The sequence below is a fragment of the Mycteria americana genome, chromosome 6 (assembly GCF_035582795.1).
Source record: "Mycteria americana isolate JAX WOST 10 ecotype Jacksonville Zoo and Gardens chromosome 6, USCA_MyAme_1.0, whole genome shotgun sequence".
Taxonomy (NCBI): Eukaryota; Metazoa; Chordata; class Aves; order Ciconiiformes; family Ciconiidae; genus Mycteria; species Mycteria americana.
This window is the reverse complement of record NC_134370.1, coordinates 19,524,693-19,545,007: the sequence shown is the minus strand read 5'-3', so window position 1 is coordinate 19,545,007 and position 20,315 is coordinate 19,524,693. Positions and strand designations below refer to the sequence as shown.

Here is a 20,315-nt window from a genome sequence, read left to right as displayed (position 1 = left end):
ATATCTGGAAGAAGCAAATAAAGCAGTATCTTATAAGATGCATAACAACAGTTTGTACCGTCTTGTTTTACGGCAGCTATTCTTTTCCCTCAAGACAACTGCAGAGTTTGCCAGAATTGCTAATGTATATGCATGCTATTTAAAGCTCTTCCATGTGCAAAAGGGCCTGATGCAAATGGCACAAATGAAAGCATTCTCATTTTCCCTTTAAAGAAAACAATGCCAGTATTCTTGTAGCGCAGGCTGTTTATGAGGTTCGTTGAAGATTTGCTAAGGGAAAAATAAAACTGATGTAGAATTCCTTAAAGCTCTGCACTGTCAAAATAAAATACTAATATTCTGACCGGATATGCAAGAAAAACAAATATTTTCCTTATGCACCTGGAGTTTTATATCTGGGAGCATTACAGGTGCAGATTTTAAGAAGCATAACCCTTCCCTTTCCTGGCACTCAACCCTCATTGTTTCCCAGCCCAGGGGTTTCTCGGATACTTCCCAAGAACAGTCAGGATTATCATCAGATACCTCAAGCTACAGTTCTCTTCTTCTTTTAGGCATGGACAGTAGCCTCTGGAGGCCATTTCCTTCTAGAAACGAGGTTCTAATGCTTCCCCCCTTTCAGCTTTGTGGGCCGAAGGAAGGAAAGCAGACTGGAATTTCTTGAGAGCAAAGGCAGAAAACGATCACAGAAACAACTAGCTATTTGGTGCTAATTATTTTAGTTGACTTGAGTAATACCAAGCCCAGCCAATTTCTTTATAACTGCAATTGTTAACCTAAGTTGTGCAGCTAACAAAGTTTTTGAAGCAGAACCAGTATACTTCCAAAAGCCACATCCCAAAATCTTTAGGCTACTACAGGATTTACACTAGGAAGTGTAGTCAGGCCCTGACCTGAACTATCCCTTGAGCAGTATGAACAAGTCCTTAGTGAATGTCATGTACTAATTTGCAATGATGGGCCAAGCTCTTGAACCCCTTCCTGGGCCTAAACACCAATGAACACACACTGCAGAAATGGCATCCACTAGCACCAGCATCCTGAAAAGGAAGGGATTTAAGCAGCCAGCACAAATATGAAGAATTTTGTAGTTTAAACCATAACTAACTCCAGAAGTTACAGTAGTTGTTTCAAAATATCAGACTAGGTGGCCGTGTGTCGGACTTTATTGCTTTGTAATGTTCAAATCTACAAATCCATTAATCTATGAATTCTGCCATCAGGTTCAGTACAAATAGTTCCAACAGCTGTGATGGAAAAACAGGACCAGCTTGTTGTCCAGTGTTTGTAAAGACATTTGCAGTCACCTGCTGCAAGCAGGCGACTTTATACATAAATATGCTAGATCAAGATTCCTCAGTTCACTCCTGGCCTGGGATGGATGCATGCAATTGAAAACAGAATGTGATTTAGAAGTATTAAAAAAATACCATCTACTTTAGTTGATAACGTTCAATTTGTTTGACATTGCTATGGCAAGTACTGACATACTGCATATAACTTTGTGGCTAAAATAATTCCTAACTTTTTTATCAGACAAGAAAAATAAATCATGATGACGAAAGTCTCTTGATTCCAGAAAAAAGACTGGAACTGTAAAGTACCGAATGAAGAGCAGCAACAGATGATAACGCTCAGCATTTCACTGGATCTGATCACTAAAGTGTATCTTCCACAATCGTTCCATGTGTAATAAATACAGGTTGTTAAAAAAAAAAAAAAGCCAAAAACCCCAAGAAAACCCCACCAAGAAAACCACCAACAACCAAAACTGTAATTAGTAGCAGTCTGGATTATACCTGTATACAGCTAATGAGAGAGGCAGTTTACCCTCTCTTCGCAAAAAAGCCTCCATCTCTAATTTTCCATTTCCTGTTACCTGTTTCCCAGTGGCGTTACCACCGTTTCCCCTGCTTCCTCCACCTTACAGGCAGCACTAGATTTCCAAAGAACTTGGGAATTTGCTGGATGCACATCTGCTTTGAAAGAATGACAGAAGACAGCTGCAGGCTACCTGTGGTTGGAAATTATCTAGACATCTGGCTTGTACAAGGATTTCTTCTCAACATAAATTATTTGTAAGGAGGTCAGGAATATTAAGGTTTTGAGTTACATATCTAAAAATACCGTTTTTCATTCTCTACCTAGAATAATTACTATTATTTAAAATGTACAACAAAGATAGCCAGGTCCTCCTCTTTTTAAATTGCTATCATTATATTTAGATTTTTTTTTCACGTTAAGAAATTTTATTTTGCTTAGCGTTTCTCACTTGGTGGAGACAATCTAATTTACTGGTCAGGTAAAGTTAATTCACATATTATATGGCAAGAGAAAGAGAAAAAGAACTAGGAATCTCTCTTGCTCTCTTCCTCCTAGCTGCTACAATGCAGCTAACAATCATTTGTCACCAGCTCAGCTTTCTGTGCTGCAAAGGCTTCTGTGCAGCCCAGTGGGACCCTCTGCTCCCCACTCTCCTAAGCTCTGGGTTCTGTGAGGGATCATGCACTCACCTGACGTGCACAACCAGCTCATGTCCAACACTGCCTCCAACTATGAAGCCTTGTCAGTGTTTGAGTCTAAATCCAGATGCTAATCTGAATTAATAAACTCTGTTGGCTCTAATCTGGGCAGAGCCATACAAACGCATACAAGCACTCCCAGTGGATCCTGTATTTCCTATGTTATAACATTATCTAGGTCATTCCAACTTTCTGTTACTTTGGAAAATGGATACTTCATTTTATCTTAATTTATGATGCTACTGACAAAACTGGTTGGGTATAACTAAGCACATAACTTGATTTTTATGAGACTGCAGAATTAACAAAAATGGAGCAAATAGAAACAAAAGATGTCCATGTTCAGCCTGTGTGGGTTCCCAAACTTACTTTGCTTGTGTATCACCGCTGTTAAGGGCAGCAGCTTCCAGGAAGAATATTGTGCTGCTCGCCGTCTATACGTACCACAGCCCCAGTCTGCTCCTCCGTCAGTTATATCTCTACTGCTAAAGGCATCCATCCTGCCACTTTTTCTGAGTGGGACAGAAAGGCTCAAGTTCACATTGCTCTGCACTGCGCAGCAACTGGCTCAGGTCTGGTTTGGTCCCTCCATGGTGCTTGCCTGTCTCTAAGACATCTTTTTCATTTTTGGTGTGTGTCCTATTTGAAGTGGCTGAAATAAGCTGTGGCATATGTTATTGCCTGACAGAGTGCCATTTATTTAATGTAACACAAAGCAATGGGACAGGCCATGACTGTGGGTGGATTGCCTGAAGGTACAATCCTTGCTGGGAGTGTGTCCTGTAAGACAGTATATGTATATTGTAGATGGTTTGAGACTGAGTAAGCTCGCCATCCGTAGTATCTAATTACAGAAGTCACTGGAGCAAATATTCCCAGAACTGCACCTAAACTCCATCTTGGAGGCAACCAGCTGGTTTACTCTAAAAGAGATCCCAGAACTGAATTAATACACATATAGGGTGGATGATGACAGGACTTTGCAGCAAAGCAGAGAGCCAACTATTTGATAGCGTAGACTTACTGATCACAGTTGAGGCACTACAGGTATTTATTTCTTTTAGCACATGTGAAGCGTCCACACACATGAAAACTGGCAAGCACAATTCAGACCTATCAAGGGTTCGAAGGGTAAATACCAAGAATAAAACTCTCTCCAGTGCTCCAAGTCTCTTAAGGGCTCATGAAAACTGGGTCAAGGTAATGGATAAAACATGTAATTCTGTTCTGAGGCAGATTTCCTCAGGACAGATGAAACAGCCATACAGCCGTATCCTGAGCAAATTCTAGCAAGAAGGGTTGTATCCAGTTGGGGAGAGCTCTACCACACGATGCCGTGGAGTTTCCAAACAACTTTGCCAGGGAAAACATGTCATAACTTGGGGAGGCCCACAGTGCTAAGCTGCACAGCAATCTGTACAGAAACCCAGGACTGAGAGGATTTAAAGGAACATTAGCTGTCCTTCCCCCGGGAATGCGAGTTCTCTGTTGAGCCTTTTAATCTCATTTAGAGAATAACAATTATTTTGGCATAAAAACAAAAAGCATATTTGCAAAACAGAGAAGCATTTTCCAGAGGTAGTAAAGCAGTATTTCTTCAGTTTCATGTAAAAGAAAGCTGTTCCACTCCTTAAAAAAAAAGTAAGAGAAATGTCTTACAGAGATAAATCCTAGTCTGGCATGTTCATCCCATGGTTGTGAATGACAGTGAAGAACAAAAAAGTAAAGAACATAGTAAGAGTCTCAGAAAGCAGTGTTAAAAGAAGCAGCCAACCACAGATGTCCACAGGTGGCTCTACTACTCAGATCTATTGCTAAGCCCAACCACTTTAAGCGTAAAAAAAATCCCTAAGAAATACACAACATAAACCATTACACAAGACATGTCTCTTCAAAAATAATAATCTACCAGCAGCAGTAATCTCTTCCATCGTTTACCATTGCTCTCCTGGAAACCCCAAGATTCATACTCATAACCATACCTCAGTATTCATTCTGTTAAAAGGCACTAGAAGGCCTCCGTTGAGACTGTCTTCTTGTAAGTTATAAAGTACCATCCACATCCCTGACATATTAACGTTGTTACATTATTATTACTACAACTACTACCACCACCGCCATTATTACCATTCATAGAATTAATACATTACTGCACTATGTCACTGCACAACCACAGCATGACCTTTTGCACGGCCTAAGTGACACAAAAAGGACGAATGTTGAAGGAGGAGAGGCCTGTAAGAGAAAGATTTCAAATCTCTTCCTCAATTCCCCAAGACAGTACTGCAGTCATCACCACGAATGTCAGCAAAAGTTAATGCTCCCCCACGTAGAAATGACTTGTGCTGAGAAACCTCAGAACTTCAGTTCACACATCTACAACATTTCTGTTGATTTTCATTATACAGAGGACATCTATAACTACGTTTTGGAGAAGATCTGGAGAAAGAGTTAAACTCCATATTTGTGTAGCTTTGGAACAGCATTCCAATCTGCTTCTGTAACAGACAAACTGAAGCATGCTGCTCAGGGACTTGCTACAAAGCCATTCTCAGATTCATGGTATTTCAGCTTAAATGTCCTATGTTGCTCTGCAATGTGTTTTAGATGTCTATCAAAAGGCTAATGACATTTCTGGCATTGTTTTTGTCAGATTTCATCAGTTTGGCACGAAAACCACATTTGATGATAATTAAGTAACAGTAACTTACTTTCTTTTTAAATCAAAGCATTGATTTTATCCTTACCTAGACTGACTCTTGCTTGAAGACATTACAGGAGAGGAGACTGGTCTTGCTGGTGAAGATGTTGTAGCTCCTAAATTAGGAGATCCAGATGCTGTCAGAGAGTGAGCTCTTCTTGATGGCAGGTTGTTAGATGGAGAAGCATTAATAATAATATTTTGATCTATGGAGAAAACAAGAGTTTGCAGCACAATTACAACATCTGGCCCAATAAAAATGCTTTTGTCCAAGAGACCGGTATCACAATTCATTAACACATAGTAAGACACTAAAAGGATTCTAGATTTGTCCCAAGACAGTCAAAAAGATACATTCTGAACAACACTTATATACCCATTTCATCTGAATGGAAAGGAAGTGCTACTGAAACTAAACGAAAGGACAATCATGAACAACTACAGAGATTAATTTAAAAGTTTACAGCATTTGGAGTTTCAACTGCAAAAGTAGTTTTATATCATAAATGTATTTTTAACACCATATACCCATTTCATCTGAATGGAAAGGAAGTGCTACTGAAACTAAACGAAAGGACAATCATGAACAACTACAGAGATTAATTTAAAAGTTTACAGCATTTGGAGTTTCAACTGCAAAAGTAGTTTTATATCATAAATGTATTTTTAACACCATTAAAAAATGTCTGTATAAAAAGACTTTGAGCAAAAACCTGAGGGACTTCTAAGTACTCAAGCTATTTATCTACCTGGTTCTTCTTGTTCATCAATATCTTGAGGATCTGAACCACTTCTATTACGATATTCCTTACAGCTTTTTGCCTTCCGAGTTGCCATTTCATCATCAGTGGCCTCTCCACTTTCACCCTAGAAATGATGAGCACCATAATAAATATTCTGAAAACACTACTTTTCCCATTCTTTATCAGTGCAATCTGTAACAACACCATGAGATAAATCAGCTATTCCTTATGAAACAGACTCGTGTAAGGTTGCTACCAGTAGAAAAGAGACAACTTAAACAGGATACATAGTGAAGTGTGGGACCATTAGGTGTTACCTCAGTTTGACATCACACAGAAGACGACAATGATTGCGCCTCTCTGAAGTGGTGCGGCTGGCTTTACACTATTCCACTGGTGCATAGGAGCCCTAAAGAGGGTGGATCTTGTCATTTGAGGATCTTCCCTACCTGTCCACTAGAACACGTGGATAGTGTAGAGCTCCTAGTCCCTGCATTTTCCTCTCTCCTGGCTATTTCTGAAAGTGGTTGAGTCCAGGAAAAGAGAGGAGTCTGCCGGACAATGTCCAGTGTTCCTGTCAGCCACGTAAGATAAAACCGTGTGCTAACCTGAGGCAGAACAACTGTGGTGATGTTTTTGGGAACATGAAAACAAAAATGAGCAAAGAAACTGACACCAGCCTCCAAACATCACTTTCAGGTTAATATTTTTATTATTACCAGTATTTTACCTTTATACTGAGGTAGCACCTAAAGGTCTCAACAAGATTCTGTCCCCTTCTGCTAGCCCCAGTGCCCACATGTCCTGAGAATGCTTCAAGCATGAGAAAAGAAGCCCAAACTAATGGAAAACAGTAAGCCCAAAACCTGAAACTGCAATAAACAGTTTTAAAATTATCATCTAACACTTCTTTTCTCTGGTTCAGAATACACAGTAACTGTAGGAAGGAAACAAATCAGCCAGATTAGCAACAAAATATATGAATAACAAAATACTCTACCCTCATGAGTACTTTCTTCTTTTTCTTAGCTGCGCTTATTCCCAGAGTGTTGTTTCTCTGTACACTAGGTTTCTCAGTGCTTTTGGTGAGAGTTCCCGTACTTGTGTTTCTTGCACTCCATCGTCTGCCTCCAAACAGCTCAACAGCCTGAGCCAAGGTTGGGCCTTCAAACCTTCCATCCTCCTACAAAAATTCTCAGCGTTAACAAAACAAGGAGAATAAGAACAGACACATTTTCTTAAGCGGTAATATAGACGTCTCTAAGGAACCAATGAAAGACAAAACATCAAGAGGAGGCAATTTTTAATTACTGCATGAATACCAAAGGGCTATTTTGTTTGCTATTTTGGGGGGTTTTTTGGCCCTAACTCTCATCACTCAGTATTTCAGAACCCTTTTCAAGTACAGTCATTGCTTTTTCTTTAATAAAATACTTATTCCAAAACTCCAAACCCATGAAGAGCTTCATAATAAAAAAAGATTTAACTTCAGTGTATTGAAAACATGCAAGGTTTGACAGAACATTATGTGGAGAATCAGATTTTATTGACTTAAGCTGTGTTACAAAGTTGGAGATTTGGTGCTCATCTTTAATCTTAGCTTACTTATAATAGAAACTAATTGCATTACATTAAGTTGTTGACATCTTTGAACTTATCTTACACAAACTCGTAGCATCTTTTACCTGGTAAAGGCTGACATACTGTTTCCGTAGCCACTGTAGTCTTTGATCAGGGAATCTCCTCATTTTTCTTACAGCTTTAGTCAATTCCAGCAATCCATCATACAGCATTCTGGCAGTATATTTCGGAGCAACAAAGTGCAGCAACTTATTATCAGTAGTCTGAAGTCCATAAAGTAGTGTTATACCATTTTCTTCAAGGGACATATTACAAAGTTTATTTTGAACACACACAGTGTGCATATCAATGCCAGAGTGTCCCATATATACAGCCTTGGCTGAAAACAAGTCCAAGAAACCTTCCACCAGTCCAGTATTACCAAGAAACTGGTATTTACCAAGCTCAGCAGTATTACCCAGCACACTCAGTTTTGCCTTAGCATTTGCAGGGCAAACCGTTGTGGGTTTCGTCCAAGTCAAAGTACTATTGTCAGGCTGAAGTTGAAGAAAGCAACGTGCCGAGAGATGTGTCTCCTGGTCATAATGAATGACGGTTGCTCCTTGTTGCATGAACTGATGGACATCAGCCCTGATAGATAACACGTACCAGGGAATGAGTTCTATCCCATGGCAGAAAGCCTTTTGTTGTTCTTCTGTTGAATTTGTGTCCCACTCCTTCAACTGCTCAAATATATCACTTTCAGAATCTGAAAGATCTCCAATTATAAATCTGTAAGTGGATAAAGACGAGAGACTTATATGTAGTGATACATGTGCTGATTTATGCTATGATTGATGAATATTTTTTCTGCTGTAGTTTAAATAAAAATAATACTATTGTCACTATATAATTTGGACTTACAGGAACAGCCGTAGTTTTTACAGTATTACAATTTATGTTATTGCAATTTTGAATTAATTAATAGATGCTGCTACAATTAATTATAACTCCTGTAACAATATAAATATATTTTCTTAGAACTTTCCAAACATTACATTAACAATAAAAAACATCTGTATGGATCATAAAGTCAAGCAATTCCAGTTTCTAAATCCACAGCATAAGACTGCTTCAGTTGAAATATCAGGTAGCATATGTGGAAACTGTTAGCAGGATCTAGTAGATTGAAGACAGGACTTCTAATCTCTGTTCTATTATTGATTTAATGTGCAGAACTTTCACATTATATAATTTGCTGATTAACACTTGTAAAATAGTGGTTAAAATACATGCCTTCCTCGTAAGAATGCAGCAAGAATTTTATCGGATACTTTCCATTAGAAAATTTAATTTTACCTAAGCAAAATATTAACATGAAACTTGTATGCAGCAACCAAAATTTTTGAAATATTTTACCATAATTAGAAACAGCAGATACAGAGCAACAATACTGAACTAATAAATACGGTAGTTTAAATAAAATTTTTTCCCTACAGACGCTTCTAACATGTATGAATGAACAAATGTTCAATATTTTGATACTGCTTTAATGAACATAAAAAAGAGCAAACTGTTCTCTGTACAGCAGAATGAAGCACATTTTCCTAAGGATATCCAGGCAATAAAATGCAAAACAGCTTCCTCTGAATATTCTTCAAGGCATCTTGTCCTAGTACCCTCAGTGCTTCCCCTTCATATCGCCACAGTACTCTCAGCTCCTGCCCACGTCCTACCAGCTGAGCAACAGACGATTCATGTCGTGACTTGTTCCAAGTCACAAATACTATCTCCCTCAGCTGAACAGCACGGATAACCATTAGCTCTTCCTCAAACTCTTCTCTCCCCAGGGTGCTAATTAATTTGAATTTTCCCCAAATTTAGCTAAATTCTCCACCAAATTTAGCTAAAAAAAGTGGCCAACAGGCTGAGGATTTATTGCTTGTGGTGAGGGGACTGACAAACAAAGGCAGAATAATTGTATCAGCCTTAACTGTAGCTCTATTTCCTTAAGAAATCTTCCTAAAAATAAAGGTCATGCATTATAACTGAGCTGGAATAAACTGTCTTACCAAAGTCTTACCAGACACATGTACATTAAAATATTTACCTGTATTATACAGGGTTAAGATTTTCAAGTTAAACAAACAACTAAAGCAGATCTTTCTCCCCCATGCCCTCAAAACAATCAAGTAAGTCTCTGCAAAAATGCTAGAAAATGTTTTCTGAGACTAGATGTGCATGGCTGGAGGAGTCTAGTATAGTGGAGACAGAAATGGCAGAGCTTCATTTATGCCTTATTTCACATTTGATAACACTGGCATGCTGCAGATTAAAATGTACAAGAAGCAGGTAAGCCAAGCACACCCACATAATCACATACAGAAACAAAACCTCCAGCAGGAGCTGCCAAAAGCGACACAGCTATCAATTATTGAGAACACACTTACAGAGCTCGGTTTGAATCGGAAGCTTTCTTTACATGGGCTGCACTGAGATGCAAGGAAATGAAAACAAAGGATAAAGGAAACATTAAAACAGATTGCAGTTTTAGAGGGGAAAATTGCATAGGGTACAAAAAGGAAAAAACTTGAGGTTTTCCCCTATTATTTTAAAACATATTTACTGTAATTAGGAAAGCTTGAAAGTGAAGATGAGATCAGGCTAATAAAGCAATACATCAAAGTTTAGAGTATCTTAATAGGTCATTTGATTAACCAGTCTATAAAAACTGTATTTCAAACTTGAAATTTTTTGTCTTTTCCTACCTACCTTTATTTATTTGAGAACTGTCAAGACAGAGTTCTAATAAAAATTAAAGTTTTGTATTTATCCAGCATATACAGAAATCCAGGGTGATTAAACAGCTCACTGATTACAGAGTGATAGAGTTTATTTGCTAACACAACTGGGAAAGTAATTATACCCACTACCCACTGATTTTATTAGATGCCTTTCATTTTCTTCCAATCAAACTAACCTCTCAGCTTGGGTGGGTTCACGTTCCACAATACTAATCCAAATCAGCAAAAGGCAAATGAATTGAAAATCTTCCTTGCAATTTTAAAGTTATGAGAAACATTGTACAGTGTAGTTTTCTGCCTTTATGACCACAATACTACAATTATCAAGTAATACATAATTATGATATAATTTGGATTTTATAATGCTGTATGCAAATATGACTTAGGTCTCACAAGAAAGAGACCTAAGTTTCTTCCTTAGAACTCTTTAGTTGTTCATAGCATTAAAAATACACCAAACATTGCAGCCTCCATACAACAGGGACAACAGAATATGGCCCTTCTGCCTCTGCAGCAATTTGCTCCTGTGCCTCACCCAGTCCTCTGAATGCTCAGGAAACATACGGCAGGTGAATAAGGAATTTCCAAAGTCTAGGAGGTACTTGAGCTAAATTAATACTTTCAGAAGTATTTTTCTACAAGTCATTATACTGTTAAAATCAGTACTTCCTGCACCAGAACTACAGATACTAATAACTGAGTAGTTAAGTAGCCTGAATCAGGAAACCTAACTTTAATTACCTATCTGCAGTTCTGTTCATTTAAACTTTCATTTCAGTGTCATATTAGGTTTTGTTTTGCATTTAATTCCTACTTTAGTTAGAGTGGAACTTACTAGATTATATTTAAATATAAAGCATAAATAACTAATTTACCAAGACCTGACTTCATAAACACAGAACAAAGAGAACTTCATTTTCTCCATATTGTTCTTTTATATTTAAATTCTGCTTTGTTCATCCAAGTGAAATGTTGATTGTGACTGTGAGTTGCAAGCTGATTTTAAAGCATATTAATTAACAATAATAATTCCTGGAAGAAAGTATTTGAACTGAGGTAAGTCAAGAGACAACATAAATGGACAGAGAAGTGGGACTGCCTTTTTTGGCTTAATCTACTACTCCACTTTCCAGAAGCAACTAAAGCCAGATGTGAATAATTATATTAGAAACCATTCTTTCAGGAAACAATGGTTATTTATTTGAAATGAAATTTAGAAATGCATGTTAATGAAATAAATGCATTTAAAACAGGAAGATGGTAGTTCCTTCTCAGGCAGTCACTTATTAGATTTTATGTGTAAGTAGCTGAAATATGTTGGATACTTCTGAACATATGGATATTTCTGATACGCATTATCAATAAAATACCTCAAGCAGTAACCTAAGTATGCTCTTTTATGCAAGCCCTCATGTAATTTTACAGCACTTCACCACTGAACAGCACAGTTCTGTTACTTAATTTGAGGTTACTCTAACAGAGTTACTTAGTTTAAAGCTGACCCACCTATGTCTATATGGGCTGCAACTTCACTGCAAAGCAATATTCTAGAAGATCAAGTGATGTCTTAAACTTTGCATTTACCATATTTCTTGCTGGTGAATAGTACAGAATATAGCAGGTCTTCAAAGTGAAAATCTGAGATTACTGGACATTGGGCTTTTATGGGGCACAATTATGTAAACTTCTATGTAAAGTAGCAGGACTACAGCAACCTGAACATTCAAAATGTGTACTGACTTACAAATGTTTTCTGGACATAATTTAAAAGCCTCAAATGAACATGTCCTTAAAAGAAAAGGTCTTTTGAAGGATAATAAATAACCTTTATTTTGAAGGGGACAGAACACTGCCCGAGCGTGCAGAATGCAATGTTCTGAACTCTGATAACAGATATGTCCTGGTGCTATTCCTGTCACCACAGATCAAAATTGTAATCGTAACTGTGGATTTTTAAAGCTCTGTGTGTAAGACGAAAAGGATTTACCCTTATCGTGAGAGGAAGTAATTGCATCATGAGGGAAAATATAACTATACAGAGAGTTTCCAAGCATTTGACTATCAGATACTTAGCATAACTCCAGGGGGAAAAGTTCTGAATCAGAAGAGGATAAATACAAGGGAAGATGTTAAAGTCACCCTTATTTCTAAAAGTGAGCCTTGGTAAAAGGAAATTAAAGATTAAAACCATGAAATATACAGGTGACGATAGAAAATAAAATGAGACCTACTGGTACCGGTTTTTGTCCTTCAAAGAGTTTTTTCTTGAATCGCTCCCTTCACTAAAATTATCTTCACCCTCTTCAGATTCCAAACTGCGATTGCAGCTCCGAATAGTTTGAAAGATATTGTTTGCTGTTGATTCTTTTTCTGGATTATTTAAACCATCTTGGCCTACTCGTTGCAAGAAATTATCTTGTCCACTGTAATCTGAAACAAACTAGAGATATCTGAAAGATTAGTATAGTAATAAATAGAATAGTGTGTCATCTACTTCTCACTGGAGAAATTTTTACAAGAATTAAGGATATTTAGCATGTATTTCCTATTAGCTTCTAATGGGATTTTGTACCTACTTCCAATCCTAAACAGACCAAATCACTGCATAAATCAAGTAATGGAAGTTACAATAACTCCTGCAAACTTTTTAAAAGCCTGAGTCTTAATCTTTTCATGTAACAGGGGCATTTTTCTTTTAAAACCAAAATGATAAAACTCAAAGGAATTGCTTCTTTTCATAGAGGAAAAGCTTGATCCACTGAGCTTCTGAATTCCGTTTTTAAGGAACTGAAAACCTTCCAATTCCCAATGAGTTAAGTGGAAGGTCAGAGCATTTAACAGAAAATAGTTACATCTGTAAGGATTTACATACTTATTTCACCCAAAGTATAAACATGGTCCTTTGGTACTAACTTTAATTTCTCAGTACTCCAATACTGAACTAGATATAAACAACCAAATCTAAATTGCTACAGTAACTATGGGAATTAAATTGAGGTCCATGTAACTGAACAGTCTGGTTTAGAAAACTTTAATTAGATGAAGCCTTCATATAAAATAATAAATAATATAAAATAAAATAGTATAAAATGAAGCACTGGATGGCTATGAACGTAACCTCTTAGAATATCAATCTCATTTACCTCTAATGTTTCATCCTGGGAATTATATCGTGGACAGAGTCTGATGAGGCTTGATGCTCCATCCAAAACTTCACAAAGCTCTTTTAAAAATACACCACAGAAAGGCACGACTTTACAGCCTGGAATATTGAGTGCCCGGTTGACCACTTTCCTGTATTCAGATGACGACTCATGTTGTGCCATAGCATCTTTCAGACTTCGCATGGTTTCAATATCAGACTGGTCCATAAACTGCCACATTTTTAAAACTTTTCTTGACCTGTTGCAAAAAGAGATCACAACATTTATTAAAAAAATTAAAAAGAATTTACATTCAAGTTCAACACTCGCAGCATATATGTAATAGAGGAAATTATCATCATTACTCAGAAATGAATGAATGAAATAAAGATCATTATTTTTATGAACGTTCTGGTTGGTGGACCATTTTCCACCCTTTGAATTATTAAAGAACAAAACTAAAAAGGAGAAACAAGCAGTCTGATCTACTGGAGTAACATCTGACATTTTAATAAAAGCCCAACTGCATAAGACATACTAGCAGGCTTTCTAGCATTTCCATTGTGTCATTGCCTTAAATTTATAAGGGCCTGGGAAGAATAAGAAAAGATTAAGGAAATGGCATAAAGACAAACCAGATGGTTTATTACAGATTCCTTTAGTTGTATTATTAACAATCCATTAACTTAGCAATTTTTTAAAATTAAATTTATTTAAAATAATTAACATTGATTTTTTTTCCCATTTCACTCACAAAATAAATTATTTTCATGGAAATAAATAAATCAGGACCATGCTCCAGCTCTCAGGCACCAATGCAGTGCTGTAGATGAAAAGAATCTTTGGTTTCAAACAGAAATAGCTCCTGATGCTCCCCGAGGACTGCGAGTACTGCTGGGAGGTGTCTCACCTTCTGAGCTGTATGTCTGTGCAATGGTATGGCCTTTCTACCCACCCCTGGCCCCAGATGTACCAAAAGGTCTGTAGAAATGCTAACAGCAGAATGTCCTTAACCCCACTTTCTGTCCCTGTCCTGGAAACACTGCTGATCAGCACTAGCCTTCCTCTCCTCTCTTTCCCTTGTGCTGTGCAGATGCTTTAGAGAGAGAATTAAGCCCTTAATTTGCTTTGCATTTTCCCTCACGACTTACATGGCTTGGAGACTGCGGAAGCATTCTGCTCAAAAAGACTCCCCATGTCCATGAGTGTTTCAAATGTGTTTTATATACCAAAAATGTAAACAAATAGCTCAGTGAGAATCCTTACTAAACCACAAAGAGCGACAATAAAACACTTTAAAGCTTTGTTACACAAACACAATATACAAGGAGGGTCAGAGCTAAGAGATGGGAAATCTGATCTTAACTCTTCCCTGTTCAGTCCAATTTGCTGCCCTCCGAACTGCCCGTGCAAAGGCACTGCTTTCCTGCTCGCCCGGCCCTGTACGAACCTGCAATTCTGTAGGAAAGCTAGCAACAAACTGTCTTTAACCCCACACGCTGTCTTTCTCCTGGAGACGCTGCAGGTCTGGCTATGTAAGACTAGGACAGCGTAAGATCCCAACATCAGTCAGTGTAAGTAAACTGGAGGGGTTAACAAAGGAGGTTTAGCTCTTTGGTTTTGTTGGGGTTGTTTGTTGTTTTGGATTGTTTGGGGGTTTTTTTACAATTTAAGACTGACCCTTTTAGAACATTACCACGATTATATTTCACTTGTGTTCTGGAAACTTCAACCCCAAGTTACATTAGTTTTAGTTGATTACAGAAGAACCACAACTACTTTCCCATCTTCTTTTCACATTTTAAAAATTTATGTTTAATAAAAAAAGTATGTTTTCTAATATAACATATTTAGCATGTACCAGGAAAACCAATGGTGTCTCCAGAGGATTTTGAAAAAAACAGCTTTTAGCATGCTTCATTTTCCCAAAAGGGATTACTAGAAAGGCACAGGGTGAGATAATGTGATTTAGCCACGGATTTCTGTTTAGTCCATTGTTCTCCAGAGACATCTGCTTAACAGAAGCTGCAGTGTAATCTATCACTGAAAAGCCATTTAAAAAAACAGTTGCAAGTACCTTAGGCCTGCCAAAAATTCCATTACAGCATTGTAGTTGCCCATATTCCAGCAGCATTTTGCCACATGTACTAAATATGAGAAGACTTCTCGTTTCTCCTCCATAGAACCTGCAGTCAGGATCAGCCAGGTAACCCATGAGCTCACCTTGTAAAATAAAACAGATAGTACAGTCAGCCAAAGCAATGTCACTTGGAGCATTCATGCATCCTTGATGGATAATGTGGGTTTTTTTGGTTTCCTTCTGTCAGGAGGGTATCAGTCAAAATTCTACTCATACACTCACAGCCAAATCACACATGCATTGCAAACACACCTTACACGCAAACATATTCAGGTTACAACAGTTAAATCATTAACTACTCTAGAAATACTTATATTAAACAAAAAACTACTGTATCTTAATATAAGATATTCTGAATATGCATTCAGGCCATGGAAAAAAATGGACAGCTTAAGCTAGCGCTGATTTCTAAAGCTGCCAGAGAGATCTGCAGTGTAAATTCTCATTAACATAGCTTACAAATCTCTCCCTCACACTGAATAACCCTTGTTCTTACAACATGGACAGTGAAAGTTGATAAATTGGGATTTTTATTTTTGCTTAATTTCACAAAATTGGTAGTTGTGGTTAATACACAAATTTTCCAATTCCTATATGCACTGAACATTTAAAATAATTCACATTTTCTATTTGCAAGATCACAAATGAAGTAAACAAAAAAAAAATTCCCACCTAAGTGTGACCATACTACCAGCTTCTCTGTGGTGATTAATTAATGCCAGAATCAGAAATTAATTTAGTACATGATTCTGTTTGTATTTAAAAAAAATAAAAATCAAACCTTCACTTTATCAGTGTGCAGATTTTCTTTCTAGTTTATGTTCCCACAACATCCATAAAAAGTAGCTATATTTCACATGGAAACCTAGTTTAAACCAAATGTTCCTTTTTACAATATGATTCCCTGGGGGCTTGATTTTTGTCATTGTATAAACACTTAAGAAGCAATAAACGTGATTTGTTTACTGACACTGAGTTTCATTCTTTGATCCTGAAGGATTCAAGTGTTTACAGACAATATCAGTGTGAGGAGAGGCTTATAAAACCTAGAAAATGTTAGTTCACCCCTCAGGGGACATAGACTTTTATTTAAAAAATAAAGTATGAGAAATAAAATATAGATGCATTAGTACTAACAGGAAAAAACCCACTAAAAATACATAGGGCTTCCATTCGTACAAGTCTGTACAGATAGAGCGTTCTGAGCCTCTCACTCCTGAGGGAGAACAGTCAAAGAATATGAAAAATCTAAGATACTATTTCATCTTTCTGATACCCAAACCAATCACGAACAACAAATGAGAAATGTGCAGATGAGAAGGCAAGCCATAGCTCCAATATATGCAATGTATGTGCGCGTACAAGAAAATCACATTTTTAAGACTGAATTCCTGAAGAGCTGAGGTTATAAAATCATTCTGTCTTTCACGCGGTGAGGCCATGCTCAGGAGCGCGTACCACGGGGACAGGGACGCTCTAATGGCATGTGAGGATCAGGGGACAACGGACCCGTTAAGAAACGACGTTCCACCTGCTCTAGCCCTCACTGAACAACTTAGGTATGGAAGGCAAGAGCTGGAAGAAACCCACTTTGAGCCTAGTGATAATGGAAAGAAAACAGGTTAACTACTGTTTCAGTAATTACTATATCTTTTTATAACCAACATATAACAATAGAAAAGAGTAGGAGCCAGTGACTGGTACAGAGCTTTCAAGAAAGGTAGAACAAGTACCAGAGTCCGATGTCGTACATGTAAACACGCTCAAGAAGCTTTCCCAAACACAGCCGTAATGCACTGTCGCTGTAGAGGCCACAATACAAAAATAAATAAATAAAAACTATTCATATTGGCTGCCCTATACAAGACACAGCTAATCACTGCACCAGCTCTGAATGGGAACTTGAATTTAGCTGAAATTTTATTTGAAGCGCTCAATTGGTTATTCCTAAAATGTAAAAACTGAATCAACAAAGTGGTGCACACCTGAACAGCATGAAGGTATGGAAAAATAAAAAAAAAACCAGAGCACTGCATGACACGGGGGTCAAACAAGGGCAAAACCAGAATAAAAGGTAATTAATTAAATGCATTAAAATATCAGAAATTGTGAAACAAACCAGTTAAACCTGTGATTCAAGGTTGGCATAGACTTGTTTGTGTATGCTGGAATAAAATTCCATATTGTTCTTGGTTATTATTCCCATTTTCCAGAAATGGCTCTGTTAGGGAATGCAAATGCTAAACATGCAATCTCACAAAAAAAAAATTATTTGCTTGGTATGAAATACCAAGTGTGGTAATGACAGGTTGATTAATATGCGTTTAAACATTTTAAAGAATAATATAGTTTTAAACAGATCTGTTTTAAGCTAAGGTAGTAAAGATGTAATGGTCAGGAGAAAACACTATCAGAATTGATAAAGAATATCTGAAAAGGCAATTGAATTCAGACTCCCCACTAAGAAGCAACCTTGAAACTAGGACAGTCACTTGCTGAAATTTATTTAATAGAGAGTTTAGGACTGCTATAAACAGTTATGATGAACTCTTACAAACACTCTGTAAAAGCAAACAAAAAATGATAAAGGTCAGTATGAACAAGCCTTTGCAGCCTCGAGATGGCATATGTATATGTAAGAGCAAAATACGGGTGCAAAAGGCAGTAACCTCCCATGAAGTTTATGCTCACTCCTTTTGCAGGACAAGAATAGACTTACAGGAAGAGCAGAAAACATGTTAAAATCTTTCACTAAACAAGAAGGAAAAATAAATTGTCTGAATCTCTAAATTTTAAAACAGAATGGGCAAAGGCAGGTATAATGGATTGGGCAGAATCAGGGGACAGAACTGAGCATCTAAAGATACAACCAACTCCTGAAAAATAATGAGCATGCCTGCTTTAGAAACTTTCGTATTTCCATATTTCCTGGCAATCAGGAAAAGTGTGAGGAGCAGGCTGGGATATTTCAGTCAGATGCAGATAATGGAAAATTTCATTCATATCGTTTTACATGTTGATGAACTTCGGAATGAAACAGAATTGTTCCTCTACATATGCTACAGACTGTTTCAACTTACCATTCTTTTATGTCTCCTAGCAGTAGCCAGAAGTATAAATTGACCTTTCTGATGGTTCTGAATAGCATCAGGTCTCCATAAAGTTTTTCTCTGAATTATTCAGAGACTGTTGGTTAATCTGAATGCATCATACAGCCCCCAGAAAGGGGGATTATGGGCTTCTCAAAAAGCATAATAGGCTGGTGCCCCAAAACTGATTTCTTGGAAGGTTTCATCAGTCTGAGATGAGAACAGGGATGATTAAAATGCAACAGTACTGTCAGAAAGGACGGAGCAAAGGAAAGGAGCTGTGAACAAAGGCCGTCTCCTTTCATTCAGTGAAATTATCGCCGAGTGCTGTGCCTAACATCTGCAAAACTTTTCTACCCCTAGCTTTTTTAGTGAAGACAGCTAGAAAGGGAGGAGAATTCAGTCAGGTAACAGAGCTGAGGGGGCATTTCCCCAAAATTAAATGTGGTCCTGGAGCCCAGCTAGGAAACAAACACAGAATTAAAAAGCAGAACTATCAGTTACCCATTTAAAATCCCATGGGGGATTTTTCTCACGGAAGTTTTGAAGGTGGGAGATGTGGTTGAATCAATAGGCTTTAAAGGAGCAGAAAATCGAAGCTGAACTGCTGACTGAGGTTACTTCCCAGCTCTGAACTCCCTGAACATTTTATTCTGCCCAGGCACATTGAACTGATGGATCCAAGAATTTTATCATGAAGAACAATATTCTACAGCTCTTAAATAAAAGCATACTGAAATAGCTTGGGTATGGCATTAATTTGAGATGATTATTCATAATGGCCATCGCTAAAATGAACAACGTACAAACAACACTGAAATGCAGGTAAGTTGAAAGGACTGCAATCTTCAGGAAACATCATGTATGACAGCTTAGAGGAAACTTAAGTATATAATTAAAACATACGCTCGTTAAACAATACTCAGTAAACATACTCATGAATTTTGTCATTTATTGATAAATATATGAACAGTCCAGAGTACACCCTCAAAGGAATGCCTCCATAGGAATCACTCAACATTCTCAAATGACTGCCACTCTCAAACGTATAGCTGCCACTGCATCCCCAAAATACCTGACAATGCATATACTACATTTTTGCTGCCTGGGATGCATAAAGCTTCCTCTGCACAGATGGCGTTCAGGAAGTAACAAACTTTTCAAGACCTTTATTCAAATGAAAGTTCAGAATTGGATTCCTCAGATGTTGTCTCTGCACACCTGAGATAGATGCACCTCACGCAGAAGAAAAGCAGAGAACAACTCCGTATATGTACGTATTTCTTCGTGACTATGGAAATCACCTGGAAGTTGAATTGAAAACCCTGGGTTTTGCACTTTGGCAAGCAAGTAGCACAGACAGTATTCCGGAGTGGCACAGTTTCTCTGTCACTAAACCCAGGTGTGATCTCTACCCTCCGCAGGGCGAACAGAGCAAAGGGAGGCTCCCTCCTGGCCAGAAGTGGGCACTGACACTTCAGCCAGCTGGACACAGAACCGCACCTCCTCTTCCAGCAGTTCACGCCTGGATGGCTCGCAGAGCCACCTCCCCAGCTGCATCACACCTGAGGAGCACCTACCCCGAGGACCAAGTACCACCAGGTAGCCAGCTG

The 20,315-nt window shown here is 37.8% G+C and overlaps 1 protein-coding gene across 15 annotated transcripts in view; it reads right to left on the bottom strand.

Annotated features, from left to right (window-relative positions):
* The window catches only part of PLCE1 (phospholipase C epsilon 1), a 163,979-nt gene that overhangs the window by 28,448 nt on the left and 115,216 nt on the right, over window positions 1-20,315 (bottom strand). For 12 of the 15 annotated variants that reach the window (XM_075504833.1, XM_075504828.1, XM_075504832.1 and 9 more), the window contains 8 exons: window positions 15,551-15,696; window positions 13,474-13,732; window positions 12,562-12,770; window positions 9,977-10,018; window positions 7,652-8,318; window positions 6,967-7,149; window positions 5,973-6,090; window positions 5,270-5,429 (listed from right to left, as the gene is read on the bottom strand). In XM_075504833.1, coding sequence (XP_075360948.1) covers window positions 5,270-5,429; window positions 5,973-6,090; window positions 6,967-7,149; window positions 7,652-8,318; window positions 9,977-10,018; window positions 12,562-12,770; window positions 13,474-13,732; window positions 15,551-15,696 — 1,784 coding nt within the window. The remainder of the gene's footprint in view (window positions 1-5,269; window positions 5,430-5,972; window positions 6,091-6,966; window positions 7,150-7,651; window positions 8,319-9,976; window positions 10,019-12,561; window positions 12,771-13,473; window positions 13,733-15,550; window positions 15,697-20,315) is intronic. The other 3 variants (XM_075504838.1, XM_075504843.1, XM_075504841.1) reach the window with 1 other exon arrangement.